Source organism: Dasypus novemcinctus, chromosome 7 (genome assembly GCF_030445035.2).
Source record: "Dasypus novemcinctus isolate mDasNov1 chromosome 7, mDasNov1.1.hap2, whole genome shotgun sequence".
In the NCBI taxonomy this organism is placed as follows: domain Eukaryota; kingdom Metazoa; phylum Chordata; class Mammalia; order Cingulata; family Dasypodidae; genus Dasypus; species Dasypus novemcinctus.
Window position 1 is genome coordinate 45,151,989 of NC_080679.1, and position 17,124 is coordinate 45,169,112.

A 17,124-nucleotide genomic window follows, 5' to 3' on the forward strand; every position below is an offset into this window, starting at 1 on the left:
GGTCTATGTGTCTTTGTGCCAACATCATGCTGTTTTGACAAATGTAGCTTTGTAATAAGATTTAACATCAAGTGTGAGTCCTACAACCTCATTCTTTTTCAAGATGGCTTTAGCTATTCAGGACCCCTTACTCTTCCATATAAATTTGATGATTGGCTTTTCAATTTCTTCAAAGAAGGTTGTTGGAATTTTGATTGGCATAGAGTTGAATCTGTAAATTTGCTTTGGGTAGTATTGATATCTTTTTTTTTTTAAAGATTTATTTATTTATTTCTCTCCCCTTCCCCCCCCACCCCAGTTGTCTGTTCTCTGTGTCTATTTGCTGCATCTTCTTTGTTCACTTCTGTTGTTGTCAGTGGCACGGGAATCTGTGTTTCTTTTTGTTGCATCATCTTGTTGTGTCAGTTCTCCGTGTGTGCAGCACCATTCTTGGGCAGGCTGCACTTTCTTTTGCGCTGGGCAGCTCTCCTTACGGGAGCACTTCTTGCTCGTGGGGCTCCCCTATGCAGGGGACACCCCTGTGTGGCACGGCACTTCTTGCGCGTATCAGCTCTGTGCATGGGCCAGCTCCACACGGGTCAAGGAGGCCCGCGGTTTGAACTGCAGACCTCCCATGTGGTAGATGGACACCCTAACCACTGGGTCAAGTCCTTCGCCAGTATTGACATCTTAATGATGTTTAGTCTTCCAACTGATGAACATGAATGTCCTTTCATTTATTTAGGTTTTCTTTGTTTTCCTTTAGCAATATTTTATAGTTTTCTGTATTCAAGTCTTTCTTATCCATGATTAGATTTGTTTCTGGATATTTGATGCTTTTGATTGCTATTATAAAAGGACACTTATTCTTGATTTCTACTTCCAATTCTTCATTATTAGTGCATAGAAACACTACTGATTTTCTTCATGTTGATCTTGTATCCTGCCACTTTGTTGGATTCAGGAGCTTAGTTGTTTTTTTCCCCAGTATTTTCTGTATATAGGATCATGTCATTGCAAATAAGGAAAGCTTTATTTCTTCCTTTCTAATTTGGATACCTTTAATTCCTTTTTCTTGTCCAACTGCTCTGGCAAGAACTTCCAGTAAAATGTTGAATAGCAGTGGTGACAGTAGGCATTCTTATCTTGTTCCTGATGTCTGAGGAAAATCTGTCTTTCACCATTAAGTATGATGTCAGCTGATGGTTTTGCATATATGCCCTTTATCAAGTTTAGGAAGTTTCCTTCTAGTCTTTGTTTTCTAAGTGTTTTAATCAAGAAAGGATGCTGGATTTTGTCAGATGTGTTTCAATTTTGTCAGATGTGTTTCAATTGAGATGATCATGTGTTTTCTTCCTTCTTTCTGTTAATGTGGTGTATTACATTAATTGATTTTATGTTGAACCACCTTGCATACCTGGTAAAAATCCCACTTGCTCATAGTGTATACTTCTTTTAATATGTTGTTGGATTCAGTTTGCTACTATTTTGTTAAAAATTTTTACACCTATATTCATAAGAGAGATCAGCCTCTAATGTTCTTTTCTTGTAGTATTTTTATTTGGCTTTTATATGAGGGCGATGCTGGCCTTTTATAAAGAATTAGTGAGTGTTTCTCCTCTTCAAATTTTTGGAAGGATTGTTGTTAATTCTTCTTGGAATGCTTGGTAAAATTCCCCTCTGAGTCATCTGGTTCTGAGTTTTTCTTGGTGGGAGATTTTTGATTATTGATTCAATCTCTTTACTAGTTATTGGTTTGTGGAGATTTTCTATTTCTTCTTGAGTCAGTTTAGGTAGTTAGTGAGTTTCTAGGAGTTTGTCCATTCATCTAGGTTATCTAATTTGTTGGCACACAGTTGTTCCTAGTAGCCTTCACTAGTCCTTTTCATTTCAGTTGGATTAGTAATAATATCCCCCTTTTCATTTCTGATTTTAGTTATTTGTGTCCTCTCGTTTTTTTCTTTATCAGTCTAGCTCAAGTTTTGTTAAGTTTATTGATCTTTTCAAAGAACCAACTTTTGGTTTTGTTGATTCTATTTTTTAAAGTTCTCTATTTCCTTTCTCTATAATCTAATATTTATTTTCTTCCTTCTGCTTGGTTTGGGTTTAGAGTGCTCTTTTATTAGTTCTTCCAGGTTTGAGGTTAGGTCTCTGATTTGAAATCTTTCTTCTTTTTTAATGTACACATTTAGAGCTACACATTTCCCTCTCAGCACAACCTTTGCTGCATCCATAAGTTTTGGTATATTGTATTTTCATTTTCATTCACTTCAAGATATTTCTGAATTTCCCTAGTGATTTCCTTTTTTTTTTTTTTTAAGATTTATTTTATTTATTTCTTCTTCCCTTCCCCCCATTGTCTGCTGTGTCCATTCATTGTGTGTTCTTCTGTGTCCACTTGCATTCTTGTCAGGTGGCACTGGGAATCTGTGTCTCTTTTCATTGTGTCATCTTGCTGTATCAGCTCTCTGTGTGTGTGGTGTCACTCCTGGGCAGGCTGCACTTTTTATCGTGTGGGGCAGCTTTCTTTGTGGGGCGCACTCCTTGCATGTGGGGCACCTACCACGTGGGTCAGGAGGCCCTGGGTCACAAACCCTGGACCCTCCACATGGTATGTGGACACTCTTATCAGTTGAGGCACAACTGCTTCCCGTGGTCTCCTTTTTTAACCCTTTGGTTGTTTAAGAGTGTGTTGTTTAAGAGTGTGTTGTTTAATTTCCACATATTTGTGAATTTTCCATTTTTTCCTTTATTTCTAGCTTTATTGTGGCCAGAGAAGATATATTGTATGATTTCAATATTCTTTAATTTACTGAGACTTGTTTTGTGGCCTAAACTATGGTCTGTCCTGGAAAATGATCCATGTGCACTTTGAGAAGAACATGTATTCAGCTATTATTGAGTGAAAGTGTTCTCTATGTGTTTGTTAGGTCTAGTTCATTTACAGTATCATTCAAGTCTTGTATTTGCTTATTGATCTTCTGTCGAGATGTTCTATCCATTACCGAAAGTGGTATATTAAAGTCTCCCACTATTAATGTAAACCTGCCAATTTCTTCCTTCAAATTTGTCAGTATTTGTTTAGTATATTTTGGGGCTCTGCTGTTAGGTGCATATATAGGAACTTTAAATATTCCTTCTGCCCTTTTCTTGTCTCCTTCTGGGACTCCCATAATGGGTATTTTGGTATACCTGATGGTGTCTCAGAGGTCTCTTAGGCTATTTTCATTTTTTATAATTCTTTTTTCTTTCTGCTCCTCAGGCTGACTTATTGCAATTGTTTTGTCTTCAAGTTAGCTCATTCTTTCTTCAGCCTGCTCCAGTCTTTTATTGAACCCCTCCTTGAAACTTTTCATTTCAATTATTGTGGTTTACAACCCTGTTTGGTTTCTTTTTAAAATTTCTCTATTTCTTTATTGAGATTCTCATATTGTTCGATCATTGTTTTCCTGATATCTTTTAGTTCTTTCTCTGAATTTTCTTTCATTTCCTTGAGCATACTAAAGATCACTTTTAAAAGTGATGTCCGGTATGTCCAGAGTCTGGTTTTTTTCACTGATATTTTATGGATTTTTATTCCCTTCTTTTGGGTGGGCCATCATTTCCTGCTTATTTTTCTGTCTTGTAATCTTTTGTTGCATCCTGTATATTTTAATATTTTAAAATGTTAACTCTGGGATTTATACCCTGAGATGTCTGTTTCTTGAGTTTGTAGTCAGTTGGTTTTCTATGACAGGGATTTTCTTGAGTGTTAGCCCTCACATGAGGATGGTCAGCCCAAGGCAAACGCAAAGTGCTGAGTCCTCCCTGTCTTTTCTGAGCCTACGTCTTCTTCTAGGCTTGCACTTGCCAGTGGCCTTAGGATGTGCCATCTACAGGAGTTTGAATGCTCACCCTCTCCCAGGTGTTCCACTCCTGGATTTCAAGTAGGTAAAACTTTGCCCCACACTGTCTGCCTTGGTCTCAAGCTATTTTTGCCTGGAGGATAAATTCTAGGAGGGTTGGGGCAGGCTGTAGAGGAGTTTCCTAAGTCAGTCTTTCCCAACCAGAACAAGACCAGGGGTTACAAAGGGAGTGTAGGTTGGCTACAAACTGCCCTGGAAAGGGGATGAGGGCAGGAGCTTCTTCTATGACTCCCCAAGGCTGTGTCTTCTTGACTTGCCCAGCAAATGCAGCTGTCCTCTGCAATTCTGAGGAAAACAGCAGTCTGTAAGTCTACTCCTCCACCTTTGTCCAGAGTGGGCTGGAACAATGGCCACCATCAGAACTGGCCCCAGCAATCCCAAGTAGCTAATCAGAAGCCGTAATCAGAGATTGGCCCATGCCAACCCTGGATATCTTGGGGAGGTAGAATTTTATGTTCCTTTCCAGCACAAGCAAGCTTTGCCAGGGGCCAGCCCCCACTGCTCTCTGCTGTGAGGCCGGGGAATGGGTGACGGTTGCGGCCCCTTGGTGAGAGCAATTTACTGGTATTTTGTAGTTCACTAGCCTCTTCCTCCCACCCTTCCCTGGATGCTGTACAGTTTTCTGCTGTACTCTAGAGTTTAATAGGTGTTCTGGTGGATGGACTGATTCCTGGAGCTTCCTCCTCCATCTTTCCATAGTCCTTCTCATTGCATTTGAAGAGAATTGTTTAAATCTTTCTTCAAAAATCTCAAAAACAATTTTTTAAAGAAACTTTTGGTCCTCGTAAGAGGTACGTTTTACTTAAGTTCATTTGTAACTGACAGCACTATAGCAAGTCATGGGTAGAAGGCTATGACGGTATCATATTCAGAGATGAGGAGTTTTCCTATTACTGCTGTCGTGTTGTAGAAGCAGTTTTTGAATGAGAACGATTAAGCAGGGGGTTCTGGGTTTCACTCTACCTCAGTGACAAGAGAATACCTGAGTGGTTTTATGTTCCTTTTTTATGCTCTCATGTCACTATATCCAATCTGTCTATATTGGCTTTATCATACACAGAGAAAGGAACCAGGGGTCTAAGTCACTGATATAATCTAAGGCCTGCCCTAATATAACCTCAAACAGTTCAGACACAATGATGCTTGAAGCTCAGGCTGAGATTGAACAAGACACAAGTATAAATGGGAGTTAAAAGCAATTATTTAAATGCTAAAATAATTCAGGGGGAGGAGGATAATGATAAATGGTACTTTATGTGCTTTAAAATATCTCCTTTCAAAATGGATGCTCATGTAACAATACGTGATGTTAACTGTACATAATACTACAATATTATATCTTTAATTTTAAGAAAATAGGATAACTTATGGTTATAACTTTATGGGGACTTAAGCCAAGATCCTTACTTAAAGTTCAAATAAAACCTTGGCTTGTTCAGACCACCATAACCTGGTGTGAGAGAAACTGAATCAAAGCTTCTGGGTCTCAGTTTAAATGTATCCTCTTCAGATATTTTTTGTTACATTAGGACCTTACCTAAAGTCACTGTATGACCCTGCCCCCCTGCCAGTCACTCTATTTGTTGCCTTCACAACATTTACCATAATCTATAATTATCTTGGTAACTTAGTTGCATTCTGGTTTATCATCCAACTCTTTCTCCCAACCCCCAAAAAGGACATAAACTCCATGAGGACAAAACCTTGTTGTCTTGCTCACTTCCCCTAGAAGAATTCCCAGCGTATGTTATATACTTAAAAGACATACTAAATAGATAAATAAGATTTGAGCATCCATTATGTGCCCGATGCCAGGCTAATCATTTTATGTTTGATTTACTGCTCAGGAGTTAAGTTTTCTTATTTTGCAGATCAGGCAGGGGAGACAGAGTGGTTACCTTGTCCAGGGTCAAATAGCTAGTAAGTGCTGATGCCAGGATTTGAATCCAAACATGTCTAATGCCAAAGCCTTTGTTCTTAGCTACTATATTAGATTGCTTCCATCTGAGAGCTGGGACTGCTGAAATCCTGGAATATACACATTTGTCTTTACTATTAAAGTTTTAAGCTAGCTGCTTTCTTCATGTTGATCTTTTCTAATCTTCTAGTCCAATATAGGGCTTAGAAAAGCAGGAGAGATAATCCTGAGGCTAGGGCCAATAGTAGCATTAAAAAAAAAAAAGCTGCTTGGAAATCCTGTAGGGAACCTCACACTATAAAAATACTGTGAAAGAGTCTGGTGGTTTTTTTACAGGAAGCACAAATGAGGGACAAGTTGCCAACATTCTAAAATAACAGGACCCTTTCTCTCACATTAGGTTCACTTCAATTTGAGAATGAGAAGCAGTTCTGTGCCTGTGCCATGCTGAAATATAAAATCTGCATTGTAAAGGTAAAATGCAGGGCTGTTCCACTTTTATAATAAAGGGCAGATTGGGAAGTCGGATGTGTGGAGGTCAGCAAACCCAGCGTGGAGTCTTCTGTTTGAGGTGAATAGCAGGTACCAGAAAATTTGGCTTACCAGGATGCTTTACAAGATGAAGGAATATAAAAGACGCCTGCTGGGGCTTGCAAGAGGAGCTGAACATAAGTGAAAGCCCCACTCGAAGTTTATATCAATAAAGACACTGGTGGCCCAGAAAATCCTGTTCCTTTCCTACTGAATGAGAGCTGAGTCCAGTGGAAGAAAGACAATAGAGAAATCTGAATTCCCATCCAGATTTACCCCAAGATAAGCATCTATGTACTTAAGCAATATGAGCCTCATAAAACATACAGCAGGAGGAACATTTGGTAAAGTTGGTCCCGAAGGTCATGATGTGCTTTAAACATTTAGATGGGGCCTTGGAAGTAAAAATTACCCTTGGTCTTACATCTGGCAAAAAGAAATCTTGATATAGTCCTTGCCTTACTTAGTGTTTGAATCTATGGTTGACTGGATTATGTAAAAGATCTAAAATTCTGAGGGAATAAAAACTACTCCAAGGCATAAAGAAGTATTTTGGTGCTAAGTTTAAATCAAACTCTTAAAATTTTAAGCTATGTGCTGACATGCGGCATTGTCCCACTCGACAGTGCTATATTTACAGGCTGAAATGACGATGTTTTCAGTGGTTATTCTTCATGTAGGAAGTCACACTAACACCCCTGAACCACCTGCATGTATCTTATAGCTAACTTTACCCCTACCAGAAAATGATTCTGCTTAAGACGTTTAAAAAGAGAGAGCCTGAATGTCAAGGTGTTATAAAAAGATAAAACACGCGTAGTGCGTGTTCACAGCCTGCTGCCCAGCTGGGCGTACAGCGCAAGCTTTCTGGAGCTAATTTCATTATGGGGAAACTTGATAAATGTTCCATCAGCAGTAGACTGGAGATTTCTTTTAGGTTCATACTGAGAACCCTCTCAAGATCAGAGTATCATTATACTGCTCTGCTATTATTACTTGGTTCTAATTTTTCAGTCATACATTTTTTAGGAGTCAGGGAATCCATGGTTTCACCATTAGCTTTCAAACACATGTACAAAATTACACGAATGTGAGTCAGTCTTTTCCAAACTAAAGAGCAATACCCAAGGTTGTAGGTTATCTTCTCAACTCTATCACTAAAGAGATGTGACCTAGGAAGCCTTCGTTTCCTCAGCTATAAAGTGGGGGACAGGATTAAAGGAGCCCTCCCAGCCCTTCTGGTTCCAACCTTCTACTCAAAATAGGGGCAGAATGTCCAATGGCTAACACAGCCATGAAATATCTGTTAGAGGTCTCAAGACTTCCAAGAGATTGAACAGGCATTTTAAAGTCATTTGACTACTTTGGCATCAACATCCTGATGACTCTTTATCGTCTTTGGGAAGGAAACCTAACTAGTTACACACTCGTTTTAAAACAGGATTGTAGTAAGTGAACTGCTAATGAAGTTAATAGTAAAACAGGAGGATTCCCTTATGCAAAACATCTTATAACCTTCCACTATCATCATTTATTCTCTAACAGAAAAATTTATGTGACGTATACAGATTTTGATGAAGCAGTAAACGTTAAATACTGATATCTGCCTCAGTGCCTTTGTGCTAGACTTACAGAAGTGAAGGAACAATGGAATACTTCATGCAATTAAGGATTCTTTACAAAAAGTTTCATAGTGTTTACAAAAGCCCTCTTGTACTGAGTACTCCCCTGATGGGCACATAACTTTAAAGCAGCTATCCACTATCCACTCTGAAATGGAGCTCTCCTATACTGCATTTGCTCTAATGTCATATACTTGACAGAATTACTGAAATTGATTTTGGAAGAAGGAATAAATTATAAGTAAATGAACAAATATGTGTGTGATGCTTTTAGTCTATGATTGATAACAAAACAGCGTCTTGAGTAATTAGAGTTTGAAAGTAATTCATGTGAAAGCAATAACAAGTAAAGTTGGGATTCTGCCACTCGATTATTTAATTCCTTTCTCCTACCCTGGCTATAAATAAAAAATATTCTCAAAACTGTGGCCACAACAAAAATTGAATTAAAAAATTCCTGGAGAATCCAGATTCAAAATGTAAACAAGTTATTTCTATTGTCATTGTTGTTTGCTTTGGTTTAAGACACCATTACATAATAAGGATTACCTGAACGACAGCACTCACTGTTGATGGGATTGTTAGGGAAGAAAATGAATGCTTTGTGAGCAACTGAAGAACTTACTAGTGTGTCACACAGTGTATCAATTACTTAATGTTCACCAAATCCTCAATTTGATATGTGCCAGCAAGAGATTTTCTGTTGCACACCTGTCTCCTCCTGCTCCCATGAAATTTCTCTGGCTCACCCATCTGGATGTGGCACCACCTTTGCCAGACCTTAAACTCACTGATATACCTTCAGCCAACTCTTCAAGGATATCAAATGTGATCCCCCACAGCCCGAGACTATAGCTTATCCTTCTCTGAATCTACTGTGTCAGTCAGCAGTGTTTTGAATGTACGAAGAGTTTCAAAAGACACTGGTTCAGTCAACTCAGGAGTCACTTAGAACAGTGGCTCTCACTGAGGGAGCGACCTACTTAGGAGGCATTTTGAAAAATGGAGGGGCCATTTTTAAAGTTTATCAAAATGACTGTGTGTGTGTGTATGGGGGTATGTGTGTGGGGTAAGAGATAACTTATAATCACAGGACTGTCCTGCACAACAAAGAATTCCCTGGCATCCTGAACTTTCTTGTGTCCTTCTGGACATTCATGATTGTTAAAAAATATATAATTATGTGAGTCTCAAATTGTTGTTTTGTTATCAATTCCACTTTACATATAAACACAAGTATGTTTTGCACTGTTTTACTATACCTTGGATAGCCAGGATTCAATTACTGTGTAAATTTAGGGAAAAAGTTCAGAACTTTTTTTTTTTTCCGAGTTTTTCACCACTTGGAAAATCATATTGTCAACCACAACACCAGTCATGACATTTAAGTTGACATTCCATAGATTCATGCCAGGTCTGCATGTGTACCTGGCACATCCAGTGATTCCATGTATGCAAACAAATGTGCCTTTTTAGCTCGTACTTTAAAATGTCAAATATAAAGAAAGCATCCACAATGTTCAGTTGACTAGTACTTCTTTTAAATGAAAAGTGATTCATCATAAGTGGGCATAAACATCTGGCCACTTCATTAGGTCTTCTATTTTAGCTGTTCCTGAACTTCTTATATTTTGATTTTGTTGAAATTCTGTTTCTGAGTAGGTTATACTGCCTATGGATTTTCTTTCAGGATTCATTATAAAAATGGGGCATTGGGCCAGATAGTGTTGAGATCCACTGATCTAGTAGATTCTGGTACAGAAAGAAAACTGGACCCCAGAGATGAAATGATGCACCCAAGATCATAGAGTTAAGAAGTAGCCTTTTGTAGATTAATGTATAGCTGTAGCAAAAACAATTAACATTCTAAATTCTAATACCCTGGAAGATGATGCTCTATTGCATATTAGGAAATACCAGAAATTAATATCTTTTGGTCTACCCTTAGGAAACTACTTAATAACACTTTCTTTGTCATCTATTATTCCCCCTTATTCCAGCAAAGGGGGCTATAAAGAGAATGTCTTTAACCTGGAATTTTCATTTTCCTGATGACCCTAATACAGACAAACCCTCTGACTTAGTGCAGGGCTAGAATGAGCATTTATTCTTTGGCCTCAGTGTATTAGAACACCTCTGCTACATTTGCCCTCTCACCCATCCTGCATGTGTGCCGGCCTCAGGAAGGCTGAGTCCATGGACACTGCAGAACAATCTTTCACTTTCCACAATATGAATGGAAGCAAACAGCGGCCACAATGGGCTCTCTTCATCTCCTCTTCTTTTCTGTGCCTTCCTAAGCAATTTAAGGATTACTGACCTGTGACTCCACAAATTGCCTTTGAAGGTTCCTCGAGTATTGAGATCTTTTTCTCACGAGGGATAAGAACGGGTTTCTCACTGGCAGAATCAGTGGATGAGCTGTCCTTCTCACAATCATTGACATGGCCGTTTTGGATGTGTGGTGGCTGTGGCTGCAGGGGCTCTGCGTCTGGCCTCTCTGCCTTTTCTTTAGCATCTTTGTTGCCTTGATGCTGCTTGGACTTGCTTCTTTTTCTCTTATTGTTCTAGAATGAGAAATAAATGAGAAGGTACTATAATATCAACTCAGACCCTTGGAATAAAAAGTGAAACTCAGAGATCAAAGTATTTTCTTGTTTTGTTTTCTGGCTGTTCTAACAGAATGGGTGGAAACACCGACCTCTTTATTAGCCACTCAAATTAATTTAAATGTCTTCTTTCTATAACAAGTTTGTAAATTTTTATGCCATTACCAAAGTAAACCAAAAGGTTCCCTTAAAAGGGAAAAGACAGCCACAAATGGTTTAAATAGCTGAGACATGATTTGAACAAATTGGGGCTCTCTATCTGTGGCTAGTGGTAAGGTTAAACTTTGTAACAAGTGCCCTGAAACAAGTGGAATTCAGTTAGGGTGCCACTGGAGACTGGTTCTTGTTTCTTAAAGTGGTGATGGCATGGGGGAAAGGGTGTGCCACAGTTCTTATCAAACTGTGGAGGAGGGTAGGTAGAGGGCCCTGAAGGAAAAAGGCAGGCAACTCCTTCTTGCAAAAGGATGAAGTGGCCCCTGACGACAACAGAAGCGGACAAAGAAACAAGATGCAGCAAATGGACACAGAGAACAGACAACCGGGGGAGGGGGGGATTAAATAAATAAAATCTTTAAAAAAAAAAAAAAAAAAAAGATGAAGTGGAAGGTAGGTCCCTGAAGTTCAGGACATCCCAGCGGCCTAACAGGACAACATAACCATCCCCATCAATATTTAAGCCAGAGCAGAAAACCGCTACTGGGTGACAGCAAACCGTTGCTGGGTCTGTGTGGATTTGGGTTGTGCAGCCCGACCCCTGGACCTCTTGGCTACTTGCTAGACAGACTCACAAGGCTTCATTTTATTGACCTTGAAATAACACAATATTGCATTTTACCAAATGAAATTTTTTATACCCCACCTATTATAATATGGCAGAGTTTTACTGTATTTCTCCTGCAGTGCCCTTCCAGTGGAAATATAATCAGATACAGGAATGTAAGAAGACGTTGTTCTTAATTACGTGGTATGCTTTACTTGACTTTGCTTTTGTAATCAGTGATATTCAATATATTTATCAATCAGCATGGTATGGACCCCAGCCAATCAGAACAGATGCCAGATCTATCAGGACAAATCCAGACCTCCTGCTGAATCTGTGAGTAGCAGCTGTACCATCAGCCCTGGCTTTGTCCTTGAACACATTTTGAAAAGAATTATAAAGATACAGTTTTCTTAAATCTCTTCTTGCTCCCTTTCTTCTGCTTGAAACCATTATCATACCCAAGTAAGTGCTTCTCTAGGTAAGAGATGTGCATTCGCTGATGTAAGAAAGGGTAAGGACATCTATTCTCCCACCACACCCCCAGTGGCTTCTGGTTTGCAATCCACTGTGCTGGTGAGACCAGTTTCCTATTGAACCTCTAAAGGTAAGATGCAATAACGAATTGGGTCTGCAGCTGCTATCCGCTCTTTTTGCCAGACCAGAGAAATTCAATACCTAAGCTAGACATCTGAAATTTTCCCATGTAAAAGTGTAAATACTGCCTTTCAGTCACTTGTGAATCACCTTCATCTCACACAGAAGCCTGGGAAGCTATGATTAAAGATAAGCAGAGATCATCAAAGATGGTGGCATACAAAGGTTAAAAGAAAAATTTCATAATTCTATTTTACATGAAACTAGGAGAGAACAAAGGAGGGGATTCCAGTGATTTTGGTAATCTTGGGATTTTATGAAAGTAATACTCCTTTTAGGTTTGTATAAAACCTGTTTCTCAGGCCTGTGATCTTCCTTTGAGAGGAAGGGTAGGCTGGCATATTATATATACCCTGAGATACCCAAAGCACACGACCTTGTACAAGGCTGTGACTCGGGGCAAGGGGGACAGAGAAGCAGACTTTTTTAACAGTCACGAAACAGACAGCAGGCCAAGAACAAAAGGTAAGTTATGCCTTGTAGGAGATGAATGAGCATGCATACAAGATCAGGAAGGCATGTGTGCTGGAGACGTGAGAAGGCTAGCATGTACAATGGCAGACATCACATGTGCCCAGAAGTCACAGCTCTTTGTAACCAAGGAAGAAAGCAAAATAATTTGGGCAGAGCACAAGCTCCTTTCTTCTGTTCTCAAGGATCATCTGCTAGTGTTCTCAAGAAGGGAAAATAGTCTCTTACTATAGTTTTAAGGAAATTTTCTTTTCTTCTTTTTTTAAAAATTAAATATCTAGCTTAGGACTCAGCAAAAAAAAAAAATCTATATCTAAATCTATCTTAGGGCGGCCTTGGACAGATTCTTTCAGTTGGGAAAACAAGTGAAAATATATTTAGAGATTTTCAATCGTCTTTAGAACACTCCTTCATTTTTTCCTTTGTGCTATAGGATATGTTCAGGCAAGTTTAGATGTTGAATCCTTTGAATTCTGCAGCTGGGCTCTCAGTATTAAACACACACATAACTCTGAGACTTCTTCAGCACACCTGGTGGTGAGAAAACATTGAACAGAAAAGCCAGGGCATTAGTAGTGAGAGGGGCTGGTAATTTAAATTGCCATGAATTTGGAAGCTTTCTAGGTGTATGTATTCACACATTTAAAAGAAACATAAAATTGGCAGTCATGTTAAAAAGATAACCATATGAAAGTTTTGATTGAAGATGCTACTAATTTACAATCAACGATAATCTTACCTTCTTTTTTCCCGTCATATTCCATTCTTTAAGCACTTGAATTGCACTGCCTAGACAAAGACAAAGAATCTTCAACATGTATTCATGTAATAAAACACCACGCAAAATCTGCCTTTCCATCTTGGTAGCAATATTTTTTTTCTTCCTTTTCATTTGTTTTGATACATTCTACCTTAATAAAAATGCCACTTTCATTTTTTATTTCCCAGATTTTCATTTAATTCACTGCATGATCTTGGTTTTATCAAAATATTAAGCCCCACTACATGAAGCTTACTTCTTTATCATTATTTTTGTCTTGGAGATAATGAAATAATATCTTCAGAATCAGCTTCATTGTCATAGGTAGATTTAAAATTGTTCTGTTCGATATATGAATAAAAATGCCTATAATCTTTTGGAGCAAACATGGGATTTTGAATATTATTAGCCATGTGAATCATAACTTTTGGTGTGACCATTTCTCCTCTTTTACACCTCTATTTATATTTACAACTTGTAGGGCAGATTTATATGATGTTAGTTCTGCTCTGGTCACCATGCTAGGGAATGGGATATGGTCTTCACAAGGTTTCCGCGTTGTAACAAAAGAAGTTCATCAAATGCAAGTTTAGACTCAGGTTCTGTCAAATCCCATTCACATATATGTACATATGTGGAGGTACACTGATTCAGAGGAAAAACCTAGCCAGATTAAGTTATAAAACTTTATAAAAGATGCGTTGTTTCTTCATGGTTCAGCTACAACACATTTCTGCACAGGTTTACAAAGTTTCTTTCATTCATTCCAGCTGAGCTGCCGGTAATCTCATTAATAAGTTATCGGTAATCAGTATGTCAGCTATTTTCATATAAATAGATGCTTCTAAAAGAGGGTAGCATTTAAAATGCCTTCTTTTAACAATTTTAAGCATTCTCAATACAATCTTATACTAATAGCTCTCTACCACTAGTGTGTTGGCTAAACAGAAATGAACTTCAGCCTGGTCTTTATTTACAACAGATTTCAAATTAGTAGTTACCAATTATTGAGCCTTCTGCCACTGTTTGATAAGCAGAGGCCAACCCAACATATTGCTTTGACTAATGTTTGGATAGGCTAATTATTCCCATCTACTCAAAGGTTCAAAATTCAATGTCTTTCTCAGATGTGCTTGAGTTGTATATACTTGAAATAATAAAACTATACTTTAAAGTAAGCTATAATTCAGACTTTTTATTAACTGGGCTGGTCTAATTTGCCCAAAGAATTAATGTTTCACAGTATTTTCCTTCTGAAGACCTTCAGGAAGTCACTTTCATTATCTTTCTTGATAAGTCACTATAGTAGTAAAAATTCATGAGGGCAGTTCTAACTTTTAACAAAGTTTCAGCTTTTTCAATACAATTCTTTTATTTTTTTCTTGAGAAATGTTAAATACTGTTCTTTCTAATCAGAGAAAGGAGATGATGTGCTTACTGCTTTCTCAATTACAATGTTCAATTATTCCCCTAACTTTCATATTTTGACAAATTCCATTTGTAATTTAGATGATGAGCTTTTAGAGAGTAATTCTGAAGAAGAAATACCCATCTTTAGAAAGGATTTTGAAAATGTTCTTATTAAATTTTAATTATACCAAAACTGCTTTGAATTTTTTGAGCCATTTGGAAATAGTGGCTTTCAATAAACCTCATAAATGGTTCCTAACAAATATTATTTGGTCCTTGGTATTTTAAGCAAGTTTTGCTACTGATTCCCAACCCAACCAAAATTGTTCAAGGTTTCTCAGTAATCATTAAGTTTTATTAATGAGATCTCAATACTAAGGAGAAAATTTCAAGAAGGACAAGTAAGGTGCCCTTTTTAAATACATCGTGTTTTGATGACTATCGGTCACTGTGCATCTGTGCCTCTCAAGTGGGTCATTCTGTAATAAAAGTGTTGACGATGGGAAAAATGGGAAATATGGGGTCTCAATCCAAATGAGGGGGTGGAGAGAATTTTTTCCATGCTAATAATATAGGCAAGTGAAACCTGGAAAGAGAGTTTATCTGTGCTAATTTGTATATATTTTCAATTTTTGTTCTTCAGACAAATTGGACCTCACACTGAAAAGATGGATAAATATCATATTCTCTGCTGTTTGTTTCCTAGGACTAAAAATTCCATATCTACCTGTATGTGAAACAAGGAAAAACAGCGAGAAAAGCATGGATCCGCTTGCCAGCTATTTCAAATGATAATTATTTGTCAATTCGATTAGGACACTAAATTTTGACTTCAACCATATCAGAATGTGAACACGTTACTGGCTCCAAGACTTTGTCCTGGAATACAATTATACTTGTATAAACTCAAGAAGATTATTATATTCCTAGGAAAATAAGTAAATTAAACTATCCTAGATAAATAAAGTATAAACATGATATAACTGAGAAATGTGTTGACAGATCTTGCCTGACTTTGTTAGATTACGTTTAATTAGTCTGTGTTTATAAAATAGAAGCTAATACCAGGACAGAAGACATGTGGCAACTAAAGGCAGGTGAGAGATCTTTGTTCATAACAGGGATTGGTTTGATTAGGAGAGGGGAACTTCCCCATACTCTACAGGAAAACTAAAGTTTTAAGTTATAAATACATAGGATAAAAACACATTCCTGAGAAAAACTTTAGATTCTATAATATCACTCACACCAGACAAGGGACCGTTAAAAAAAAATATTTTTAAAGAAAGCAAAAGGTTCCAGAGGTAGATAAGATGAACTGATATTCTGATTAATTAGGTAATCTCTAAGTAAAAAATTAAGGCTATTAGAGAATAAACCATTCCTTTCAGACTACATAAGCATGTAGTTCCAGGATTCTATTTGTCATAAAGCTAAGCAGAATTAAACTGGTTGAATAGGTGGAAAGGCTTTCTATGTGTGAATGAAATACCTTATCTTCCATTCACAAGGCAATCAGCACATAAAGGACATGTTTAACAACAAATGAGAATGACCGTTGGCAATGGAATTAGTAGCATTAGAATTGGAATTCTTTAGAAACAATCTAGTTTCTGTTTTTTTTCTAATAAGGGAAAAAGAACTTCCAAATTCTATTCTTACTGAGTGTACATGTGTTTTAAAACAGAAATACATCTTTTTAGAACATATTTTTACCTACCATCCACAAAGGCTTGCACTGCTTTATCTACATTAAAATCAAATTGTTGTAGCACCAGGACAATTTCATTATTGCTTTTGTTGGGAACAACTGATCGAACTGCATAAATCTGTAAATAAAAAGAAAATGGAAGGTAAATACGTTAAATATTTTTCACCCATGAATCTCTCACTGGGAAGAATTATAACTGTTAGAAAGGCGTTGAAAAGCCAGCTAATCGGTCCTCTTGCCATTAAGGAAACACAAGGAATTTCAGACCAATGAAAACTCACCGGGTAATTATAATACCTTGATACCCTATTTCTGTGTGTACACATTTCCACAGAAATCTTGTTAGGACTCTAGCAGTGAGTATGAAAAGCCAATCTTAGTTTTGCAATTCCCAAGGACTAGATATATTTCAGTGAGAAGAGAATCAGTTTCTGTCTCAGGTGCTTCTCTCCACTGACTCAAAGGGTTTCTTTGGAAAACTTAACAGAAATTGCCTCATGCCTCAGTTTTTCTATCTGCCCACTGAAACCAGTTATTGCAAACCTTACAAATTGTATTGTGAAACTTTGCTAATGTTTATAGAGTTAAAACAATGTGGGGTACAGCAACGATAGCGCCACACTTGGTCGTTCATGGAATTAGAGGCAGGTTTGAAATACTAGTCTAAAATTTAACAGAAAAGTGTTAGGGAGGAGATGATTTGAACTATATGTTTTGTTGGGCAAGGGTATAAGAGTGCAGAAATTGTTAATGTATGGTTACCAATTTTAATACTAGAAGCAAGGTAGCCC

General features: G+C 37.6%; 1 protein-coding gene across 7 annotated transcripts in view; it reads right to left on the reverse strand.

The window, feature by feature from the left end:
* SPATS2L (spermatogenesis associated serine rich 2 like) overlaps nt 1–17,124 on the reverse strand; it is a 176,264-nt gene that overhangs the window by 53,781 nt on the left and 105,359 nt on the right. For all 7 annotated transcript variants that reach the window (XM_012525334.4, XM_012525333.4, XM_023588910.3 and 4 more), the window contains 3 exons: nt 16,343–16,451; nt 13,192–13,241; nt 10,276–10,522 (listed from right to left, as the gene is read on the reverse strand). In XM_012525334.4, the coding sequence (XP_012380788.2) occupies nt 10,276–10,522; nt 13,192–13,241; nt 16,343–16,451 (406 nt within the window). The remainder of the gene's footprint in view (nt 1–10,275; nt 10,523–13,191; nt 13,242–16,342; nt 16,452–17,124) is intronic.